General features: G+C 47.8%; 1 protein-coding gene and 1 non-coding gene across 2 annotated transcripts in view; both read left to right on the top strand.

Annotated features, from left to right (window-relative positions):
* The window catches only part of ARHGAP45 (Rho GTPase activating protein 45), a 61,186-nt gene extending 38,441 nt beyond the window's left edge, over nt 1-22,745 (top strand). Inside the window, exons 9-21 of the mRNA XM_048498055.1 lie at nt 934-1,044; nt 2,974-3,054; nt 3,798-3,977; nt 7,077-7,214; nt 9,216-9,403; nt 10,511-10,662; nt 14,181-14,344; nt 15,039-15,227; nt 16,119-16,256; nt 17,740-17,975; nt 18,947-19,184; nt 19,288-19,378; nt 20,686-22,745. Of these exons, the coding sequence (XP_048354012.1) occupies nt 934-1,044; nt 2,974-3,054; nt 3,798-3,977; nt 7,077-7,214; nt 9,216-9,403; nt 10,511-10,662; nt 14,181-14,344; nt 15,039-15,227; nt 16,119-16,256; nt 17,740-17,975; nt 18,947-19,184; nt 19,288-19,378; nt 20,686-20,927 (2,148 nt within the window). The 3' untranslated portion in view covers nt 20,928-22,745. The remainder of the gene's footprint in view (nt 1-933; nt 1,045-2,973; nt 3,055-3,797; nt 3,978-7,076; nt 7,215-9,215; nt 9,404-10,510; nt 10,663-14,180; nt 14,345-15,038; nt 15,228-16,118; nt 16,257-17,739; nt 17,976-18,946; nt 19,185-19,287; nt 19,379-20,685) is intronic.
* On the top strand, nt 4,316-4,387 carry TRNAA-AGC. The gene has a single exon. It is a non-coding gene; the product is annotated as a tRNA-Ala (tRNA).
* Nucleotides 22,746-22,859: the final 114 nt, after the last annotated feature.

Raw genomic sequence — 22,859 nt, 5'->3', positions numbered from 1 at the left:
ACCCAGGCCAGATCAGCAGGCAACAAGGAGACTGAAGCATTGGGAGGAACTGTAAAGGGCTTGGGGGGGGGGGATGGGTTGCTTGCTGATTGCCATGGCTGAGTAACAACAACAAGCCTTTATTGGCATACGAAACAGGTCAAAATTTCAAAGTAAAACAAGATGAAAAAACACAGTTAAAATTACTAATTTCCAGTATAAAATTTGCAACAGTCTCGCGAAAGAGCACATCAGAGCTGTTCAGGAGGTTGGGTATCTTGTAACACTCTCTTGCCACTGAGAACATTGCAAGAAAATGGAATTCATGTATTTCATGCGTATCTTATTGTATTTAGGGCATACAAACAGAGAATGGTCTGGTGTTTCAACTGTAACCAGATCAGAAGAACAAACCCTTTTAAAACGTTCTATCTTCTTAAATCTTCCCTCCAGGAGAGCTGATGGCAGCACATTACATCTTGCAGTAGCCAAAGCTCTTCTCTGGGCGGGATTAATCAGCAGACGAAGATATGTTGCCATAATTCCACGTTCGCATGGAATTAATAATGTGGTCGGGGAGCAGGATGTCTTGGCTGCAAGAGTCAAATAATGAAAATCAAGATCCAAGAGCCTGTTCTTAACTAGTCTGAAGGCTTCCACCTTTGTGAGCATAAGGAGTGATTCCAAGGGGAAACCAATAGCTTCAATGGTTGAGTATAATAGTTAAAGCGTTAGTTCAGGCTCGGGGAAACTCTGGTACAAATCCATGAAGCTCACACATGGTTGACCTTTCTAGCCTATCTTGCAGGGTTGTTGTAACAGTAAAACAGGGGAGTGAATCTTTCAGGCTGCTCTGGCTCTTTGGAGGAAGGGTAGGAGGAAACCAATCTGTCTTTTCAAAGTGCAGTTTTTTTCCCTGTGTAACTTGACTGTGTGTTGTTGCCAACTCCCCAGCGGGACATGCCTCTGCTGTCGATCTATTCGCTGGCGCTGGATCAAGACTTGGAATACAGCATGAATTGTTTGCAAGTCAACAACAGTTTGCAAATGGAAGAGCTGTTGCAGGTAAAAACAGCTTGGGAGGAGGCGGAGCTCAGGGACAGATTGCCCGTGTTGTGTTGTGTATAGGTTAGAGCACAAAGTCTGGATTCTGTGGTGCCATTCTGTCAAAAAACAGATAGACAGCCGGGGACTGAGAAGTGTGTCTGTGGGAGAGCAGATTCTTGCGTGTTTTTTTCCCCTAAGATGCATACTTCATTCACTTGATACATTCCTCCTCTCATCCCAGTAGCTCCCGATATGTTAAGGAAGCGATGAAGTCATTTGTCCCTGAAAGAAATGGAATCCCATATTGCTGAAAGAACAATCAACAGCAATTCAGTGATGTTGGAACAAGACGGTCAAACCCTTGATAGAATATCTAGACCAGGAATGTCCAACTCTGGTGCTTCAGATGTTCATGGACTACCATTCCCATCAGCCCCTGCTGATGCCAATTGGCCATGCCAGCAGGGGCTGATGGGAATGGTAGTCCATTAACATCTGAAATGCCAGAGTTGGACACCCCTGATCTAGACAAAACTGAAAAATAAATAAATTGGTGACTACTGATTCTGAGGGTTACGGGCTGTTAAAACAAGATCCAATAAAGAAAACTATGGTAAAGATTTAATTCTGTTTTGATGTTTAATTTCCAAGTCCTGAAAGTTTAAGGTTTAAGTCAAGTCAAGTAGTATTTATTGTTTGAGCCATTGGCTATGACATCCAAAAATACAGACAGTTACAACATTCAGATTACAATAATAAACTTATATTTAGGTTAAAATAGAAATTATTTATATTCACTATATCCGAATTAAAATGCCCCATCAAATATTTTCCATGTTGGGTGTTTTTACAGCTTCTTCATACTAAACTGGCCTCAAGCTCATTGAATCATCAGTTCAAACAGTGCTTTAGATAATCTGCTCGCATTTTCCTAGCCACCAGGGCAAAAAGAGCCATCTTGTAAGAAACATAGGAATCAATGGCCCTTTCCCCACTTACCCTTGTTGGAGGATTGCTGCACGCAATTCTTAGCGCGCGCAATCCCTGGCACGCGCCCCGGCTTCCCCACGACCCCGTGAAGGCGCCATTTGAAAAGGCGCCAGGAATTACGTGCGCTGAGGGGGCGCGAGAGAGGCAGCGATGGGGCGGCTGCGTTCTCGCCGCCCCTGAAGTGGGGAGTGCAGCTGGACCCTGCGCTACTTTAGGAGAGTAGCGCGGGGCTTTAGGTAAGTGGGGAAAGGGCCAATAGATAGTAACAAGGTTTAAGGGTTAATATTTGATGCGGGGGAAATTATTATTATTATTATTGTTATTTAATTTTGTTTAATATCACAGCTGCCAGTTCTTTCGCTGGTTGTTGGCCTTTCCTTACAAGTCAAGCCCCACCCAGAGGCCTGGGACGTTGTAATGTAATAGTAATTTGTGATTTGTAATAGTATTTGTGCGGATCCCAGCAGAACTGCTTTTTGAATCTGAGATGTTGATTTTGTCAATTTGAAGGTGTTTTTAAACTGGCGCCCAGGGTGCTGATTACCACTGGGATGTCCTCAGCTGGTTTGTGCCATAGCTGCCGAATCTCGATCTTCAAATCATGATATTTAGTGACCTTCTCGTGTTCTTTTTCATTGGCCGTGCTGTCACTAGGCTTTGCTAGGTCGATAATGGTCCCTTCTTTTCCTCAGTCACTGTGATGTCTGGTGTGTTATGCGCCCACACTTTGTCCGTTTAGATTCTAAAGTCCCACAAGAACTTGACCTTCTCGTTTTTCAAGACTTTCTCTGGCCAAATGTCAAAGTTCAATTAAAAGAGACCGCCACATGAAGGAAGACATCAGGAAGGTCTTTGAGCCGCTTCTGCAATATCTGACTCACCATGCATAATTTTTGGAAAGACTGCCCTGTTTCTTATTTTTGTTTCTCCTCTGCCCCCACCCCTCACCCCCCCCAGCCACTGATGACAAGACGTCTTGAGCATAAAAAGCGGCGTAAAGACATCAAAGAACAGTGGAACCGAGCACAGAGGAAGCTGGTAGGTATCCCAGGCCCTCGGTCGACTTGTAGGAATGTTGCCGTGTGAAGTTGGAGTTATAAGGTTGCCAGCTCCATCTTGGAAAATTCTGGAAGATTGGGGGTGGATCCAGAGGTGGGATCCAGCAGGTTCTCACCAGTTCCCGAGAGTGGGTTACTAATTATTTGTGTGTGCCGAGAGGGGGTTACTAATTGGGTCTGCTTTTCCGTTAGAAATTCCATTAGGTCCAAAAATCATAAAGTCCTGTTGTTTCCTATGTGGCTGGTTAGCGAAGGTAGAAAACGGGATAATTCTCCCTGTTTTAGAAATATGGTAAAGTTCCTTGTTTAAGGAAAGTATCCTTCTTTTGATTTCTAGAAACAAAATGAAGTATTTGAAAGTATTAAGTATTTGACAGGCTGTCAATTAGAGGAGAAGTAGTTGTTTCTGTTGGCAGTAGACGATAGGACTTGCTATAAGGAGTTTAAATTACGGACAGAAAGATACCAGCTGGAAATTAGGAACTTTTTTTTTTACAGTAAGAGTTTTTTAGAGTAACAGAGAAATTATTAATGCCCTGCTTCCGGAATGCCTGGCCACACCCCCGTCGTGCCCCGCCCAGCCCCATTGGCTCTACGCCACTGTTTAAATCCCACCACCATGGGAACCTGTTACTAAAATTTTTGGATCCCACCACTGGAGGAGGGGGAAATGGTGCCTGCCCCGTGCTGGTCAGCGAGGGCTGCTTCCGTGTTCTCCTGCAGCAAGAGGCCAAGAGCAACCTGCGCAAAGCCAAGCAGATGTACATGCAGCGCTCGGAGGAGCACGAGAAGGCAAAATTCGGGACGGTGAAAGCTGAAGAGGAGCAGCAAGCGGCAAGCAGCACAGCCACCGCCAAGGCCTTGGACAAGAGGCGCCGTCTCGAGGACGAAGCCAGGAACAAGGTGGGGGGGGGAGACTTTAGGGTTGCCAACTCCAGGTTGGGGCAATTCCTGGAGGTTTGGGGGTGGAGCTTGGAGAGAGGCCTCTGCAGGATACCATGTCTTAGAATCTGCCCTCCAAAGCAGGACAGGGGGAGTCAAATAACCCTGGGCACACCAGCAATAGGGGGGCAGGGGCGCAAAATTACCCCCTACCTCCATCTTCCCCCGTGCCAACCCGGCTTGAAAGAACGTAGTGATCCTGGAGAGCTGCTGCCAGTCTGAGTGAACAGTATTGACCTGAATGAACCAAGGTTTGTTTCCATATAAAGTATCTTAATCTGTTCAGGATGGTCAGGGAAGGTGCTGTGGCTCAGTGGCAGAGCATCTGCTTAGCACGCAGGAGGTCCCAAGTTCAATCCCTGGCAACGCCAGTTGAAAGCACCAGTCGGTGAGTGATGAGAAAACCTTCTTTTCGAGACCCTGGAGAGTAGATAAGTATTACAAGTATTGGCTGAGTAGATAATACTGAACTGGGTAGACTGATTCAGTATAAGGTAGCTTCACGTGATGTTTGTGGTGGGGAAAGTTCTCTGATTCTCAGCCAAGGCCTGCATAGGCGATTCCACACACGAGTAAAATAGGTTCGACCCAGTTCCCTGAGAAGGGTGCTAACCTAGGTCGAAGCCATTGTTGTTCCCCACTGCAACCAGCTTGATCCCAGCTCGGAGGGCGGGATCATCCTGTGCCTCTTAGCCGCTCCATTCCGATTGGCTACTGTTCTACGGACATGTTCCAGCTATCCCCACACACGTTATTAAAAAAACTGCCACAGGAATGGAGGGACGAAGGTGCCGTTTTTTGATTGGCCATCTGTAGGCATGCCCGAAACACTCAACTGTGATTGGCTGAATGGGGGACTCCTGGCACCAGAGATTCCGCACTTTACTGGAATCGAGCTGAGTTCGAGCGTGGTTCCCTGAAAAAGTAGCAGTTCCCAACTGGAGTCGGAAATTTGACCGTTACCGCGAGCGAAACTGAGTACAAAACCATGAAAAAAAAACCGATTCCAGTGAGTTTGTCTGCGGAGTACTTTTTCCAGCCGTTGAGCGCAGCTTCCGAACTTAGGAATGCGATAATGAGAAAGTCGCGGAGTGCGACCCATGAGAATCAGCGCGACACTCACACCAGCCCACGTGCCTCCTGCATTTGCACCCTTGCATCCACCATTTTAACAGGGCAGGTGTACAGAAAACATGACTATAACAAATACTACACCTTGGCGTACATAATCTCAATACTTGACTCATAAACAAATGATTTACAGTCGTGGCAGTCCCAATCTTCACTTCTTCTAATGATAAATCCAGGGATATTTGAATCTAACAGGTGAAGTAACAAGAAGCTGATATGGAGGTTTTTGGAGGCTATAAAACCTCCGGATATGGTTTTATTTCGTTTCCTTTGTCAAGCCAATTAGATTATGTCAATAGCCTGAAAGAAAATGATATTTCAAGTGCAGGCTCTACTTAAAGACCTAAAGCTGTTCTCTGTGTCAGCAGGTTCTATTCAGAGAACCTTTAATGTCCTGTTCAGAAGCGTTTAATACGCTTAAAGACCGGCTTCTAGATCTGGAATTTGCAAATTTACATCTAGCAGCCAAACAAACCTGTTCCCCTACTCAATTCTTAATTCCATTCGAGCTGAGCCGTATGGCCTATTGCCTTTGTGTTCTAACGAACCCCCGAGCAAGGAGAGCTCTCACCATCGCACGATTCAATGTTATGCCCTCTGCTCTATTAAAGGGTAGGTTTAGTAATGTAGAAACATTTGCAAGGTTGTGCAGCTGTAAATCCAATGTGGTTGAAACCCTGGCCCACCAACTTCCGCACTGCACCAGGTTTGTTAAAATCAGATCTAAATATATCAATTTACATTCTCTTTTCCAATCTGGGCTGCCAGATCTGATTAGGTTATCTTTATTGCTGAATATCTCAGACCAGTGACGTAGGTATAGATTTTTTATTGGGGGGGGGGGTTGGGGGCGAGGCCACGCCCCCACCTGCCTCTGGGGGCGTGACCCTTTTGGGGGTCCATAACTTTGGACCCCCTGAACCGAACTTCGCCAAACTTGGTTGGTATCATCAGGAGTGTCACTTGACAATAGCCTGAAATTTTGGTGCCACTAGCCTAAAAACTGCGCCCCCTGCAAGCCACAAACCGAAAAAAACACTTTAAAAATACAAAAACCCACAAACGAGGGGTGGAGCTTCAGACATGCAATGGGGGGGTCTGAACCCAAGGAACCCCCCCCCCCTTACCTACGTCCTTATCTCTGACCCTGGTTTTTATGAAGAGGTTGTCAATTTTGTTATGGAGATAGCTGAGAGTATTTAATAGTACGTATCTGGTATGGGCCTTTTGGGGCCTTTTTGTTTTTATGTATCCGCTGTATGTATGTATGTATGTATGTATGTATGTATGTATGTATGTATGTATGTATGTATGTATGTATGTATGTATGTATGTATGTATGTATTTATTTATTTATTTATTTATAAAACCGCCCCATCCCCTAAGGGCTCTGGGCGGTGAACAACAAATATTATCGACAAAATGGCAATAACAATATCATTTAAAATCAATAACATTATTACATATAGAAATTACATAAAATTACATAAAATTACAGCGTTTCGTATAAACCATAAACCATATGGCGTCCAGCATTACACTATCAATAAGAACCCCTCCTGGAGAGGGGGCGGTATAGATGTTATAGCTCCCAGAGTGGTAATAGGGAGGGGCAGGAGGGGCGCACACTATCAGCGGCCGGCCTCCCCAAAGGCCCGGTGGAACAATTCGGTCTTACAGGCCCTGCGGAACTCTCCAAGATCCCGCAGGGCCCGGACAGCTGGAGGGAGAGCGTTCCACCAGGCTGGGGCTTTCTGATTATTTTGCTTTCTGATTATGCCAATAAAGGCTAACGTATGTATGTAATGTATGTATTCAGAGAACCTCAAGTGTTGAGTTTGTGTACGCCAAGGTGTAGTATTTGTTATAGCATTTGCATCCTTGTCTGCTGTCTGCCTCTTGACCCTTCTCACTTCCTGCCGATTCCAGGCGGAAGAGGCCATGGCAACGTATCGGACCTGCCTAGCGGATGCCAATACCCACAAACAAGGGTTGGAGGACACCAAGGTGAATACCCTTCGGCAGATCCACGAGTTGGTTAAGCAGAGTGACCAAATCATCAAATCGGTGAGTCTAGCTCGTCCTTCCTGGCAGCGGGTCTGGATGCTCCTCCTTGTGGGTGTATGTGGCCAGAGGATGACTTCTCCACCCTTGCCGTCCTCTGCTATTACAACCGGTATACTGCTTCTAGACCTGGAGGATCCATTTGGCCATTGTGGCTAGCGACCATTGATAGGCCAATCCTCCCTGTGTGAATGTGCCCAATTCTCTTTCCACACTATCTAAATGAATAGCTGTTCTGTAGCTATGAATTCCACAAATTTTGCATTAAAGGAGTGCTTTCTTTTGCACTGTTGATATAAGAGCAGGGAGGACACATCTCTTGTGTGGCAGTGTTGCCATCTGCCGGGGCTCAGCTCAGAAGTGGAGGGTTTTAACCAGTGGTAGGATCCAAAAATTTTAGTAACAGGTTCCCATGGTGGTGGGATTCAAAGTGTGGCATAGTGCCAATGGGGCTGGGCGGGGCATTCCATGGGCGGGGCATTCCTGGGCGGGGCTGGGGCAAGGACGCAGCCGCTGCGCCAGTCCTTGGGCGGGAAACGAATGCACGCAGGCGCAGGCTGCCACGCACGCCGGTGCACCTCCTGCTAGACTGCTTCAAGTTCTGCGTGCTACTGCTGAGAGGAGGGGCGTAACTAAGGCAAAAATCACGTGGCAAAATCACCCATTAATAACCCCCTCTCGGCACACACAAATAATTAGTAACCTACTCTCAGGAACCTGTCAGAACCTGCTGGATCCCACCTCTGGTTTTAACTACTCCATGCTTTTCCAAAATACTGAAATTGTGTGCCAGTATAGTCAAGATTCCCCACCAAGAAGAGCTCAGCTCTGCAAACTGTGCCAATTGTTGCAAAATTTGTGGAATATGCTTTTGCAGTCTCTTGACCTCTTCTGCAATTCAAGTGCATTGCCCATGCGCTCTCAGCCCTGTCTACATAGCCATGAGGACTGGAAAATCGATCCTCTGAAGGGGAAGAAAACTGAGATTCTCAGGAAGCAGAATTCTGTGCCTAAACAATATCTTGCAGGGTCCCCGCCCCCTCCCCTTCCTCCACATTGCAGCAGACAAAAATGTATTGTCGAAGGCTTTCACAGCCGGAATCACTGGGGTGTTGTGTGTTTTCCGGGCTGTATAGCCATGTTCCAGGAGCATTTTCTCCTGACATTTCACCTGCATCTGTGGCTAGCATCTGATGCCAGCCACAAATGCAGGCAAAACGTCAGGACAAAATGTTACTAGAACACGGCCAGTCAGCCCAGAAACCCCACAACACTCCAGACAAAAATGGCTTGTTCTTTCAGTTGCCAGATCACTATACTTAGGGCAGACATAAGAACATAAGAACAAGCCAGCTGGATCAGACCAGAGTCCATCTAGTCCAGCTCTCTGCTACTTGCAGTGGCCCACCAGCTGCCTTTGGGAGCTCACATGCAGGAGGTGAACGCAATGGCCTTCTGAGGCTGCTGCTGCTCCCGAGCACCTGGTGTGCTAAGGCATTTGCAATCTGAGATCAAGGAGGATCAAGATTGGTAGCCAGAGATCGACTTCTCCTCCATAAATTGTCCAAGCCCCTTTAAAAGCTATCCAGGTTAGTGGCCATCACCACCTCCTGTGGCAGCATATTCCAAACACCAGTCACACGTTGTGTGAAGAAATGTTTCCTTTTATTAGTTCGAATTCTTCCCCCCAGCACTTTCAATGGATGCCCCCTGGTTCTGGTATTGTGTGAGAGAGAAAATTTCTCTCTGTCGACATTTTCTACCCCGTGCATAATTTTATAGACTTCAATCATATCCCCCCTCAGACGTCTCCTCTCCAAACTAAAGAGTCCCAAACGCTGCAGCCTCTCCTCATAAGGAAGGTGCTCCAGTCCCTCAACCATCCTCGTTGCCCTTCTCTGCACTTTTTCTGTCTCTTCGATATCCTTTCCTCCTGGCCCCCCAAACTCGATTTGATCTAAAAGCTCCTACTTCCTCCTCTCACTGTCCACATCTGGATTCCAGGCCACTATCACCTTCTACCAGATTATGCACATCCAGACGGCTCCGCTGCCTGTCCACTTCCAGACCTTGTGCGAGAGCAGCAAACTCTACGACCCCGGGCAGCAGTACGCCTCCCGTGCCAAGCGGCTGCAGAGGGGGGATGAACCAGAGGCCGCGTACAACTTTGAGCCTTACATGGCACACAATGGGTAAGTTCTCATGAGTTGGTCAAGTCCAGCATGAGTCCAGCATGCCCAGCACAGTTTGTGCATCCACAACTGGCTTTTGAACTCCCAAACTGCGGAGCGTTTTCTTTCGTTTGGTGGTATTAAAGGCCGGAGGAAGGACCGAGGAAATCTGTATTCAAATCCCCGCTGAACTGTTACTCTGTTTGTCAGCCTAACCTACCTCACAAGGCTGTGGTGAGGTAGGATAAAATGGAGGATAGGAGCATCATAGGAGCAGCAATGGCGTAGTGGTTAAGAGCAGGTATACTCTAATCTAGAGGAACCGGGTTTGATTCCCAGCTCTGCTGCCTGAGCTGTGGAGGCTTATCTGGGGAATTCAGATTAACCTGTGCACTCCAACACATGCCAGCTGGGTGACCTTGGGCTGGTCACAGTTCTTCGGAGCTCTCTCAGCCCCGCCTACCTCACAGGGTGTTTGTTGTGAGGGGGGAAGGGCAAGGAGATTGTAAGCCCCTTTAAGTCTCCTTACAGGAGAGAAAGGAGGGATATAAATCCAACTCTTCTTCTTCTTCTCCCTTGGAGGAAGGGAGTAAAGTGATAGCTGGAAGTCATTGCTTGCATGACTGTCGTTTTCAGAAAAAATATCCATAAACTCTGGGACTTAAGGGCAGGAGAGACCCGAGTTCAAATTCCACATCACCATGAAACTCACCTGTGATCATTGTGATGGACTTTTTCCACCTCTGTGCTATCCTTTTAGACATGAGGAGACCAGAATTGGACAATTTTTTTATCCCACTTTTGCCTTAAAGTGCTGAGGACTATAAACGTGGTTCTCTTGAAACCATATTTTCCTCACAACAACTCTGTGGAGTAGGTCAGGCTGAGAGAGTGAGCAGGCCAAGGGCATTCGGTGAGCTTCCCTAGCGGAGCAGGAGATTGGACGTGGATTGCCCGGATCCTAGTACAAGACTCTAACCACCACACTGTACTGCCTCTTTATTGTACACTGTTTCCCTTCCACTATCACACATGGTCTGTAGTCTGCCTCAGTGGAGAAGTGAGACGGGTGGGGCATTTTGACACAATGGTCTTTGCAGATCTTCTGTGTTGCTTCCTCTCCTCCAGGTCTCCGCCGCCCCGAGCGCGAAAGGGCAGTTCTAGCACCAGCGAGCTTGCGGTGTCTGGCAACTCCGATACACCCAAAAAAGAGGATGCGACCTCTGAAGGGGACTTGACAGCAGCCCTGCAGAGCGGGCCAGCCACTGTTGAGCGACGAGGTGAGCTGTTGCCAGCAACAACTATGTAAGGAGGCATGTCAAATCACGAGGGGTTGTTATTCAGGGCCCACCTCTGGAAATATAGTAACACTGTGCCAAAGGAACCCTCATGCTGTAAAGCCTGTGTCAGGGTGCTACGTGCTTAGCAGTCTAACTCCAGGGTGTTGTGGGTTTCCCGGGTTGTATGGCCGTGCTCCAGTAGCATTTTCTCCTGATGTTTCGCCTGCATCAGTGGCTGGCATTTTCAGAGGATCTCCTCTGAAGATGCCAGCCACAGATGCAGGCGAAACGTCAGGAGAAAATGCTGCTGGAACACGGCCATACAACCCAGAAAACCTACAATACCCTAGTGCCGTGGTGGCGAACCTTTGGCACTATTTTTATTTTTATTTATTTATTTATTCCACTTTTATACCGCCCTCCCCCAAAGGGGTCAGGGCGGTTTACAACATAATTACAGGCAAGTGGATAAACAGGATAAAATGCTAAAAATTAATACCAGTTAAAATGCAGCGCTCCAAATCCATAAATATTTAAAACAGATGGCGTTCATATAGATGGTATGGATGCTATAGATGTTATGGACTACAATTCCCATCAGCCCCTGCCAGCATGGTCAATTGGCCATGCTGGCAGGGGCTGATGGGAATTGTAGTCATAACATCTGGAGTGCCAAAGGTTCGCCACCACTGCCCTAGTGATTCTGGCCGTGAAAGCCTTTGACAATATATTCTAACTCCAGAGGCGTAGCTCCAAGGGGACTGGGGGGGTGCGACGCACCCCGCACGCGCCCCTGTGGGGGCATGGCGTGGCGTTCTGGGGTGGGGGTGTTCTGGGGCGGACAGGGCATGGCAGGGGCAGAGGACGAATCAGTGCACTGGGTGCTTTTCCCCCTTGCTACGCCTCTGTCTAACTTCCTTCATGGGTTTTCAGAGGATTTAGGAGGGTATTTTTCTCCCCATGGGTATGATTTAAGGGCAGTTGTAGTCTTGGGCAATTCGGCCTCTGTGCAACTTGCCCTCCAATAAATGGGGAAAGACACGATGCCAAAAGTAAATTGTGCATCATTTTACTTCTTCACCAAATTGACCTCTTTTACCCCTTCAACCATGTCTGTCAAATCATGCAGGGGTCTTCAAACTATGGCCCTCCAGATGTTCATGGACTACAATTCCCATCAGCCCCTGCCAACATGGCCAAGTGGAAGGGGTGATGGGAATTGTAGTTCTTGAACATCTGGAGGGCCATAGTTTGAAGATCCCTGGTCAAATGTTATGATGATTGCATGGTACATCTGGAGAGGTGGACTAAGGAGAGAATGGAAGGGCTGAATATGGGTGTAAGTTTCATGCTTGAGATAGAGCAGCTGTGGGTGCCCAGCCCGAAAAGCCGCCGGGAGATACCACGGCCCAGATTCTTAGATCTTTCTGAATAGCATTTTCCAGCTTAAATCCTCTAGCCATGCAGGGCGGAAGAAGCTTTTCATACAAAAAGGAAACCTAAAGCCACATGCCAAATTCTGTACCAGGCGTTGTCCAGGAAGGCCTGGATTCAAATTCTGCTCAGTCACAAAGCCACAGCTGAAAGCACCCAGAGTCCAGCCACATGGCCGCTAAACCTGTCCTCTGATTGGCTTCTCAGGTGGGCGGGGTCACCAGGTGCACAAGTCCTGGCCGTCATCCGTCACGGAGACCAAAAGCAACTTGAAGGCCCAGGCCACGAGCTCAGGTAGCTGACCTGTATCCTGTTTCTCGGGGCTGGACTCTGCCTTGTAGAGTTCCTGTTGGGTCTCAGATCTTGTGCCAATAAACAGACTCTGGATGGTTGATCAGTAGCATTTATTGAAAGGCTGTAGAATACCCAGCTTGAGAAAGGCAGCTCTGCTCAATTTGGCTTTCTGGGGTCTCTGTACCCTTGCCCAGTCCCCCCTCCTGCTTTCCCATAGAAAGTGTGAAAAAGAGTTGTTTGGAGGCTCAGGCATCTCAAGGCCATGATAGGGATAGATACCGCCACCTGGCTCCCCTCCCCCCTCAGGCCAGAGGCGGAGCTACCAGGGGGTGGGAGTGCATGTTGCACCAGCCGCATGTCGGGGGTGGGTGGGAAATCCCCCCCGTGGTGCTCCCCTCCTGCTCCCCCCGTGCCTCCCCCACACACACTTACCTTAGTGACAGTGCAGGTTGGAGAAGCAGCCTATTCTCTTCAGGCTGAAAGGGGCCTGGTGGGAACTACACTTCCCAGGAGACCTTGCGAGCCCATGAGTCTCATGGGAAGTGTAGTTCCCACCAGGCCATATTCAGCCTGAAGGGAACAGGCTGCCTTTCCAGGCTGAACTAAGGGAGGGGCAGGGGGGCAGAGGGGCAACTGAGGCTCCTGAGATGACCACAGAAACGTGAAAACACAGAGCCAGCTACCGGGCACATCCTGTTTCTCTGGAGAACAGCTCACCAGGGTCAATAGCCTAGTTATCTACAATCCGTGTCAAAGCTGTAAACATCAGAAGAGGAAGACAGAGGAACAGAAAGAGAAAGGCCCTTGACATATCAATCCGGTTACACATCCATCAGGTTACATATCAATCAGGTTACAGAGAAGTGTTCCTCGGTCACCAGGCTCCATTCCTGACAGTTCCCCTCTGCCCCCCAATAAGGACTGAAGGATATCACTTGTGTGGGTGGTCTCGTTGGTATTGCTGGTTGAGGACACGCACATGCAGAAATTCTGGAATCTATTTAACAGATTTTAACATCTATGGGGACCATTATGGGAATACAGGAATCATGTGAAGGAATTCATTGCCTGGCTTATATTTATGTAAAAAAAGAGCAATACCTGGCTGTGATTGAGATATATTTCTTTCTGTAATGTATGTGTTAGAAAACTGCTTAATTTTGACCCCCAATTCCATATGGTCATATCAGGTCTCTTGATATTGTTACAATTTTTGTAAAACTAGGAAGTTGTATTTTAGACCTGTAATGTTTTTACTTGGTTATACTAAATATTTGGTTGATTTTATTTGTGTAACTTAACCCTTGGGAATAGTATATATTCAGATTAAAAGTGGGAGACCAAGGTCTGAATCTCCCCTCTGCCATGAAAGCTGGCCAAGTGACTTGGGCCAACCACACCCTCTCAACCTAACCTACCTTACTGGGTTGTTGTGAGGACAGGAGAATGATGCAAGCCACTTTAGGGCAGGAGAATGATGCAAGCCACTTTAGGTACCCATTGAGAGGAAAGGTGGGACAGAGCCCTTCGGGGGTGGGCGGTTTATTAAATCCTATTATTATTATTATTATTATTATTATTATTATTATTATTATTATTATTATTATTATTATTATTATTATTATTAACATTATTATTAACATTATTATTAACATTATTAACATTATTATTAACATTAACATTATTATTAACATTAATATTAACAACAACAACAACAACAATAATAATTGAATTAAATAAGTAAATGATGAGAAATTGATCTTTGTGGCTTTTCTGTCTCTCTCTGCCAGGACTCGCTGTTGCGCCCCCGGAAATCACATCACCCACTGGCCCCTTCCGAAATGTTGGTTTATCCAAAGCCGCTCGGACCCACCGGCTGCGGAAACTGCGGACCCCCGCCAAGTGCCGAGAATGCAATAGCTATGTCTATTTCCAGGGAGCAGAATGTGAAGAGGTAGGAAGGAAATTTCAGCTATGGAGAACAGGGGTGGGAGTGCCGTAAGAATGCAAGGGCAACCCATCTTGGATGAGACCTGTGGCCCTTTCAAGTCCAGCTTCTTCTTTAACCCAGTGGCCAACCACATTAATTCTCCAGAGAGAGTGTCAGGTTATAGTGGTTAGAGTGTCAGGTTAAGATTTGGGAGAGTCAGGTTAAGATTTGGGAGAACAATCCAATAATGGTTAGAGTGTCGGGTTAGAGTGGTTAGTGGTTAGAGGGTCAGGTTAAGATTTGGGAGAATAACCCAGTAGAAATTACACTGAAGAAGGCTTGCAGCAATGGCTGTCTGCTTTCAGATGAAGTCTTCTTATAAGTATAATAGATTAGCTTGTGCACTCCCACACATACCAGCTGGGTGACCTTGGGCTAGTCACAGTTCTTCGGAGCTCTCTCAGCCCCACCTACCTCACAGGGTGTTTGTAGTGAGTGGGGAAGGGAAAGGAGATTGTAAGCCCCTTTGAGTCTCTGAAAGGAAGATTTCACCAGCAGTTTTCTCAGGGTGTTGTTCATCGCAAAAGGCTGAACACTTCATTTCTAAGTGCAGGCAGAAATGCCAGTTTGAAAAATCACTCACTGATGTTGCAGCACCCTCTGGTGGGCGTCACCGGAGTCTCACCCCCTGCCTCACTTCCTTTGCCTTGTTTTCTAGTGCTGCTTATCCTGCCACAAGAAATGCCTGGAGACGCTCGCCATCCAGTGCGGACACAAGAAGCTCCAAGGCAAGCTGCAGCTCTTTGGCCAGGATTTTCTGCAGGCTTCTGGCGCCAGCTCCGACGGCATCCCCTTTATCATCAAGAAATGCATCTGTGAGATCGAGAAGAGGGCGCTAAAAACAAAGGTGAGGTCTGGGCTGTGGGGAGTTTTGGCTGCCTCTTGTAGGAGTCTCTGAGAGCTCGCCCGGTGTAGTGGTTAAGAGAGGTGTATTCTAATCTGAAGAACGGGGTTTGATTCCCCACTTCTCCACATGAGCAGCAGACTCATAGGCCCCTTCCGCACACGCGAAATAATGCGTTTTCAAACCACTTTCACAACTGTTTGTGAAAGTGGATTTTGCTATTCCGCACAGCTTCAAAGAGCACTGAAAGCAGTTTGAAAGTGCATTATTCTGCATGTGCGGAATGAGCCTTATCTGGTGAACTGGGTTTGTTTCTCTGCTCCTACACACAAAGCCTGCTGAGTGACCTTGGACCAGTCACAGTTCTCTCTGAACTCTCTCAGCCACACCTACCTCCAGAGAAACACAACCCCAGCTTCTCCCAACAGTTTGGGGTGTTTCCCACTTCTGTTAGTGGTGGGAAGTTCCCAGAGGCAACAATACAGGTTTGACATCCCTAAACAGAAGTGAAATAGCAACTTTTTTAATGCCTGTTATGTTGTGTCCCAGTGAAGACTCTCTTGTAAGTGCTTCTGGAATAGTCTTCAAGGGCAGCCCCACCATTCTCTGTGTTACAGTAATCTAACCTGGGTGTTCATAAGGCACACGTGACTATGGTTGGGACGGATTTGTCTGGGAATGGTTTCTGCAGGCAAACCAGCCTCCACTGATGAAAGACCCTCCCTGCTTCTCCAAAGTGGGTGTGGCACCTAGTAACCCTCCCCCTCAAATGGCGCACCGGATCTTTCAGGGGAGCGTAAACCATCCAGAACGTCAGGCCCCAGACAGGCTGAAAAAGGAATGCATTTTTTAAAAAATCAGTGAGCTCTTCTCTTGTCCCTTCATCTCCTGCAGGGCATCTACCGTGTCAACGGTGTCAAAACCCGAGTGGAGAAATTGTGCCAGGCCTTTGAGAACGGGAAGGAGCTTGTGGAACTCTCCCAGGCTTCCCCGCACGACATCAGCAACGTTCTAAAACTCTACCTGCGACAGGTGAGGGGGGCAAGAACGATCGCCCGTCCCCAGCTGGGAAAGGGGCAACCAAAAGAAACGAGGGATTTGAAGCGTCTTCCCTGCAAGGAATTGCAAAGGAGTTGTGTTCAGAATAAATCAAACAAGGACAGTAGAAACCAAACTGGTGGGGAGACAGATGCAAAGAGACATCTTAGGCTAGATGTCTGTTGCAAGCTAGTCATGGCGCCTTATACACGATGGGGAGGTGACCTGTAGATGCTGTATTTTATTTTCTTTACACTATTTAGGGCACTTTCGCATGTGCAGAATAATGCACTTGCAATCGACTTTCAATGCACTTTGCAGCTGGATTTTATGGTGTGGAATAGCAAAATCCACTTGTGAAAGTGGATTGAAAGTGCATTACTCTGCACGTGCGAAAGTGCCCTTATATCCCATCCCGGCCACTAGGTGACATAGAATGTCAGTGATACCTGTGGAGAGGAGGCCTATAGCTGGCTATAATACCTGAATGGGGGCAGAATCAGTGGTGGGATCCAAAAATTTTAGTAACAGGTTCCCATGGTGGTGGGATTCAAACAGTGGCGTAGCGCCAATGGGGCTGGGCGGGGCACAACGGGGGCGTGGCTGGGCATTCCGGGGGCGGGGCATTAATAATTTCTCAGTTACTGTAAAAAACTCTTACTGTAAAAAAAAAAGTTCCTAATTTCCAGCTGGTATCTTTCTGTCCATAATTTAAACTCATTATAGCAGGTCCTATCGTCTACTGCAGGGGTAGGGAACCTGTGGCTCTCCAGATGTTCAGGAACTACAATTCCCATCAGCCCCTACCAGCATGGCCAATTGCAGGTTCCCTACCCCTGGTCTACTGCCAACAGAAACAACTACTTCTCCTCTGATTGACTGCCTGTCAAATACTTAATACTTTCAAATACTTAATTTTGTTTCTAGAAACCAAAAGAAGGATACTTTCCTTAAACAAGGAACTTTACCATATTTCTAAAACATGTTTTTAAAACAGCCCAACAGGGAGAATTATCCCGTTTTCTACAGGACTTTATGATTTTTGGACCCAATGGAATTTCTAACAGAAAAGCAGACCCAATTAGTAACCCCCTCTCGGCACACACAAATAATTAGTAACCCACTCTCCGGAACTGGTGAGAACCTGCTGGATCCCACCTCTGCACGAAGGCCATTTGCCCATTAAGGCTTCTGAGAAACTATTGGAGATTTGATTGGCTTTCAGTCAATTAGAGGAGAAGTAGTTGTTTCTGTTAGCAGTAGACGATAGGACCACCATGGGAACCTGTTACTAAAATTTTTGGATCCCACCACTGCCTTCGTGGCCTCGCCAACTTCCTCAAAAGATTGGCAGGTGCCAGAAATGGACCAGCAATCTGATTCAATATTGGGTGCTTTTATGTGCCAACTGAACTCAGACAGGTGTTCTTCCTGGCCGAGCATCAGAACACGCAGCCTTCTTCCTCCTTTCTGTCAGCTACCGGAGCCGATCATGCCCTTCCGCACGTACAACAGTCTCATGGGGGCAGCCAAGGAGAGCCTGCAGGGCGGGGCCGAGGGCAAGGCCACGAAGAATGCCGTCGAGCTGGTGGACAAAGGGGCCGAGACAGACCAGGTGGTGGTCACCTTGGTGGCGAAGCTGAAGGAACTCCTGCGCCATCTTCCCCGGGAGAAGCTGGCCACGCTGAAGTATATCGTGCAGCACCTGAGGAGGTAAGACGCAGAGCAACAGTTGCCTGCTGTCATCCCATGGCCCAATCCTGGCCTTCACACTGAAACTCAGTATCCATGCCCTTTTAGACCATGGCCTGTCAACATGGGGCAGTGGTTAAAAGCAGTTACAGAGCCAAAAGAGGGGAATTTCACTCAGAAGGCAGGAATAGTCCCGGAGCAACCATCTCACGGGTAAGGCAGAGTCTGCGGCGTGACCGGATGTCCCAAACAGGATGCGTCTTCCGCTCAGACTGGCTGTGGCACTCCAGGGTCGCACGCAGAGGACTTTCCCATCACCTCCGGCCAGGTCCCTTTTTAATGGAGTGGCGAGGGATTGAACTTGGTTCCTTCTGCACACCAAGCAGATGTTCTACCTCTGAGCCACAGCCCCCCCTTAAGGGTGCTGGTCAGAGTGGACAGCACTGGGCTAGAACCAGATCAAGGGTAAAGGAAGCTGCTTGCTACCTTCTGCTGAGTCTGACCACTGTTCCACCAAACACAGTATGGAGCTGTAATATACTGAAGTGGATCATCGGTCCATCAAGGCCCGTATTGTCTACTTAGACTGGGTAGGGGCTCATCCAGGATCTCCGACAGAGGGCTTTCACATTCCTACTGCCTGGCCTTTGGAGATGCCAGAGATTGAACCCGGAACGTTCTGCATGCCAAGCAGATGCTCTACCACCTAACCCCCTCCACAGCTATTTAGGGTCTCAGGTAGACCTCTTTCACATCCCCTTCCTGGCCCTTTGGACTGGAGATGCCAGGGATTAAATCTGGGCCCTTCTGCGTGCCAAGCAGAGGACTCAGCCCAACACCTGCTACATGAAAAATTTCCCCTCAAGACCCTGGGCATGGAATCTGGAGCCTTCTGTTGGCAAAGCCGGAGCTCCGCGACTGACCCCATGACCTTATCCTGTCATGTACATTTGTCCCATGGCTGAATCCTCCTCTGTAATGTACTTTTGTAGGATTGTGGAGGTAGAACAAGAGAATAAGATGACGTCCGGCAACCTGGGCATTGTCTTTGGCCCTACGTTAATGCGTCCCCGGCCCACAGAGGCCACCATCTCTCTCTCATCCCTGGTCGACTATCCCCATCAGGCCCGTATTGTGGAGGCCTTCATCGTCTTCTACTCGGCCATCTTTGAAGAGGACGGTGTAGTTCTGGGAGAGGAACTGAAGGAGGAGGGGACAGCCCAAAGCCAGGTGAGCGATCCCCTTGAGGTGATCTGGTGGTCATGAAGGAACTTCTTGACTGCCAGCTTTCTCCTCAGGAAGCTTAACCGGTTGACTCACTTTCCGTTTGTAGGAGGACGCTTGCGATCAGCCGCACAGCAGCATCCCGTACCTCGTGGAGACAGTTGAACCTTCTGAAAATCTCGACGGCGACTCATACAGAGGTAAGATGAGATCATGGTTCCTGGAGCTGGGCTGGGGAGATTCATTGGCCCCACACAGGCCTGATCTCTAGGGAATAATGGGAGCAGACCCTATCATCAGAATTCCCAGAAGTCCCCCGAAATGATCGAGGAAGTCAATGTTTTTCATTGGTGGCTCCTCTCTTGTACAAGTTCCTCAGCTTGGCCATTTTTAGGAAGCAAAGCAGACCTTTTCTCATCAAGACTCCTTCCGCACATGCAGAATAATGCACTTTCAAACTGCTTTCAATCCTCTTTGAAGCTGTGCGGAATAGCAAAATCCACTTGCAGACAGTTGTGAAAGTGGTTTGAAAACGCATTATTCTGCGTGTGCGGAAGGGCACGATAACATGAAAATTGCACATAGTCTGTTATTTTCCCCCATTCTACATAGCTGCTAATTGTGTGTGAGGGGGGCAAATGGCAACAGGGCAACACCTGCTCCGTGCGCCCCCCCCCCCCCAGCGCGCCCCATTTACCTTAGCCGTGGGAACTAGGGTAAATAGTTGTTGATAGCATCAGCTGTAAAAACACTTAGGTGAGAAGTGATTTCTCAGGATGCTGACAGTCTGTTTGCACCTCTGCCACCATCTAGTCTGAGAGGACAGACTGTGATGGCTGCCACAGCGCACGCACACAGATGTTGACAGAGAGAAATTTTTCTCTCTTTCTCACAATACTAGAACCAGGGGGCATTCATTGAAAATGCTGGGGGGAAGAATTAGGACTAGTAAAAGGAAACACTTCTTCACGCAACATGTGATTGGTGTTTGGAATATGCTGCCACAGCAGGTGGTGATGGCCACTAACCTGGATAGCTTTAAAAGGGGCTTGGACAGATTTATGGAGGAGAAGTCGATCTATGGCTACCAATCTTGATCCTCTTTGATCTGGGATTGCAAATGCCTTAACAGTCCAGTTGCTCGGGAGCAACAGCCGCAGAAGGCCATTGCGTTCACATCCTGCATGTGAGCTCCCAAAGGCACCTGGTGGGCCACTGCGAGTAGCAGAGTGCTGGACTAGATGGACTCCGGTCTGATCCAGCAGGCTAGTTCTTATGTTCTTGTCCTTGGGAGCAGCCCACCATTTCCATTGTCACCCACTATTGTTCTTCAATAAAGATACTGGTGTCGAGGTCAAACCCAAGGCTGCAGAAACCTGGGATTAGCTGGGACTGTTTTCCATTTCTCTCCTGAGCCAAAGTTAATCCAGTTGGTCAACGTTCCTCCAAAAGGCCAGGGGTGGGAAGCTCGCAGGTGACACTCACGCCGACCCGTGTTCTCCTGCAGAGCCCAGCGTAGAGCAGTATATCGATTCAGACTCCGAGCAGGAAGACACAGCAGAGGCCGAGACCAGCAGCGACGAGGAAACGCCATCCCAGGCCGGAGCCAGCGAGGAAGAGGCGCTGCCCAGAACGTCCAGCGTCGGCCAGTCGGATTCAGAGGTCGTTTCGCACCCGAGACAGGAGGATGAGCCTGAAGACGATGCGGTCTTTAGCAGAGGGACAGAGGTGGAGAATGGGGAAGGGTAGCTTAGAATACAGAGTGGGCTGAGCTGGCAGCCCATTTCCACTGCTAGCTCTTGCTTCACTGCTTGGCCCCAGGACGTCAGGAAAACACGGAGCTTTGCTGGGCTGCCAAAATAAGGACTGTGTAGGCCCCAAGCTTGGCTAGGGCAGGGAGAGAATCTCTTCAGCAAAGTCTTTGGGAGCCGATTTCCTCTTCCGGGTCCTGTGCCAACGAGGCATTGCTTCCAACCTGTTTTAAAACATCCCCCTCCAACCGAGGCTAAAATTGCATTGAGTAGCTGCACAGACATGCAGCAGAGTGGCTTCATTATAGAAATAACATCAACAGACACAGCTAAATGGAAAATACCACCTTATAAGAGCAAGGCAGTATTGACCTTCGATGCGATGTCTTTTTTAAATTATTATTATTATTCTTGTTGATCTTCCTCCCCTTAGCTCAGGGTGGAATCTATCATTCACCACATCTCCATTTTATCATCACAACAACCCTGCGAGTGGGTTAAGCAGAGATTGGTCCAAGAGGAGCTTTGTGGCAGAGATTTGAACCCAGGTCTCCACTGCCCCTTAAATATTACTCCTGGAAGCTCCAATTCTTTTTGCCTGTAAATGACACAGCGAACGCTCATTTTTTCAATGCCTGTGTATGAGCAAAGCAGAAAGTATTTTTACCAGTGGACTGTTTACTTGATTTTTTTTTCTCTAAAGCTAGACGTGTTCAGGAAATTTTAATTTTTCACATAGTAAAGTTTAAAGAAAACACACATTAGGTCTGCTTTGGGAGCTGAATTCTGCAGGATTCTTCGGAGGGGGGGTGGGCGCAGACTTGAAAATGCTTTTTTTCCTTTTATTAACATGCTACGGGAAAGGGAACGACTCCATCCAATGTTCGGATGCCGCACGTAACCAAATGCAGAAATCAAATGCCGCAAGACTGACTCTGCGCTGCTTAAACACACAAAGCTATCTAGGATCAGGCGATAAACCGGCACAGCAGCTCTCTAGACCGGCCTACCCGGAGAATTGGGCATCTTCTGCCTTTCAAACGGATGCTCTGCTCCTGGAGCTACACTATTGGTCAAGCTAGCTCAGAATTGTGCTTAGTAGTTGACTCATGTATCAGGCAGAAAGAGGGCTTTTCCTGGCTAAGATGAGTGGCTTAGCTTTGGAGACCAGATTTAGCAATACCCTTCTTTTTCACAGGCCAAAAGGTGACTCAAACCCAACCTCAGCTTTTTCAGGTACTGTGCCCACAAGGAAAAGGCAAATATACTTGTTATTAATGAGAGATTTAAATATCCTTTTAGTATGTCTGGATGAACCTCGACTTTCTGCTATGCAAGTGAAGAACCTCAGAATTGGGTTAGGTGATCCATTTAAATGTGCACAAGAACCATTTTTAGCATTAGGGAATAGAGATTTGCGCCCAGCCTTTAAAATACTGAATGACTGCACCTGTCCTGTATAATAGGATTACATTTTCCTGCTTCCTAGAGGTAGATTAGAGCTGATCCTTCAGAAAAGAACTTGATGCAGACCTTCCTGGGTGAAATTGGAATGGTACTGGATGTGTGCATGTAAACAGGAAGGGGGTGTGAATGAAGAGAAAAGGAACACGTCTTCATGCTCTGCTTTCAACTGTTTGTACATCACTCAAGGCAGGTCTGATGTCACACTAGCCAATGTCCGTGAAGTGCTGTATTTGTGCCCTTGCGCTCAGGTTGTATGGAGGTACTGGGTTTCATATCAGCTGCGTGTTTTCCCAATTGTAAGATGAAGCAATAAAAACACAACATTGGGAAGTGCCAATTTCCCTCGAAATGGTTACCGATGCTTCCAGCGGCAAGGCTGCAAGTGAGCGGGGCAATGAGGCGTTCCAACGACCGCCTTCAAATACAGCTTCACCTCCTCCTGTGCTGGGAGTTTATGGGATGG

Source organism: Sphaerodactylus townsendi, linkage group LG05, assembly GCF_021028975.2.
Source record: "Sphaerodactylus townsendi isolate TG3544 linkage group LG05, MPM_Stown_v2.3, whole genome shotgun sequence".
NCBI classification, from domain to species: Eukaryota; Metazoa; Chordata; class Lepidosauria; order Squamata; family Sphaerodactylidae; genus Sphaerodactylus; species Sphaerodactylus townsendi.
The sequence above is the reverse complement of the archived record's forward strand: the minus strand, read 5'-3'. Positions and strand labels throughout refer to the sequence as shown.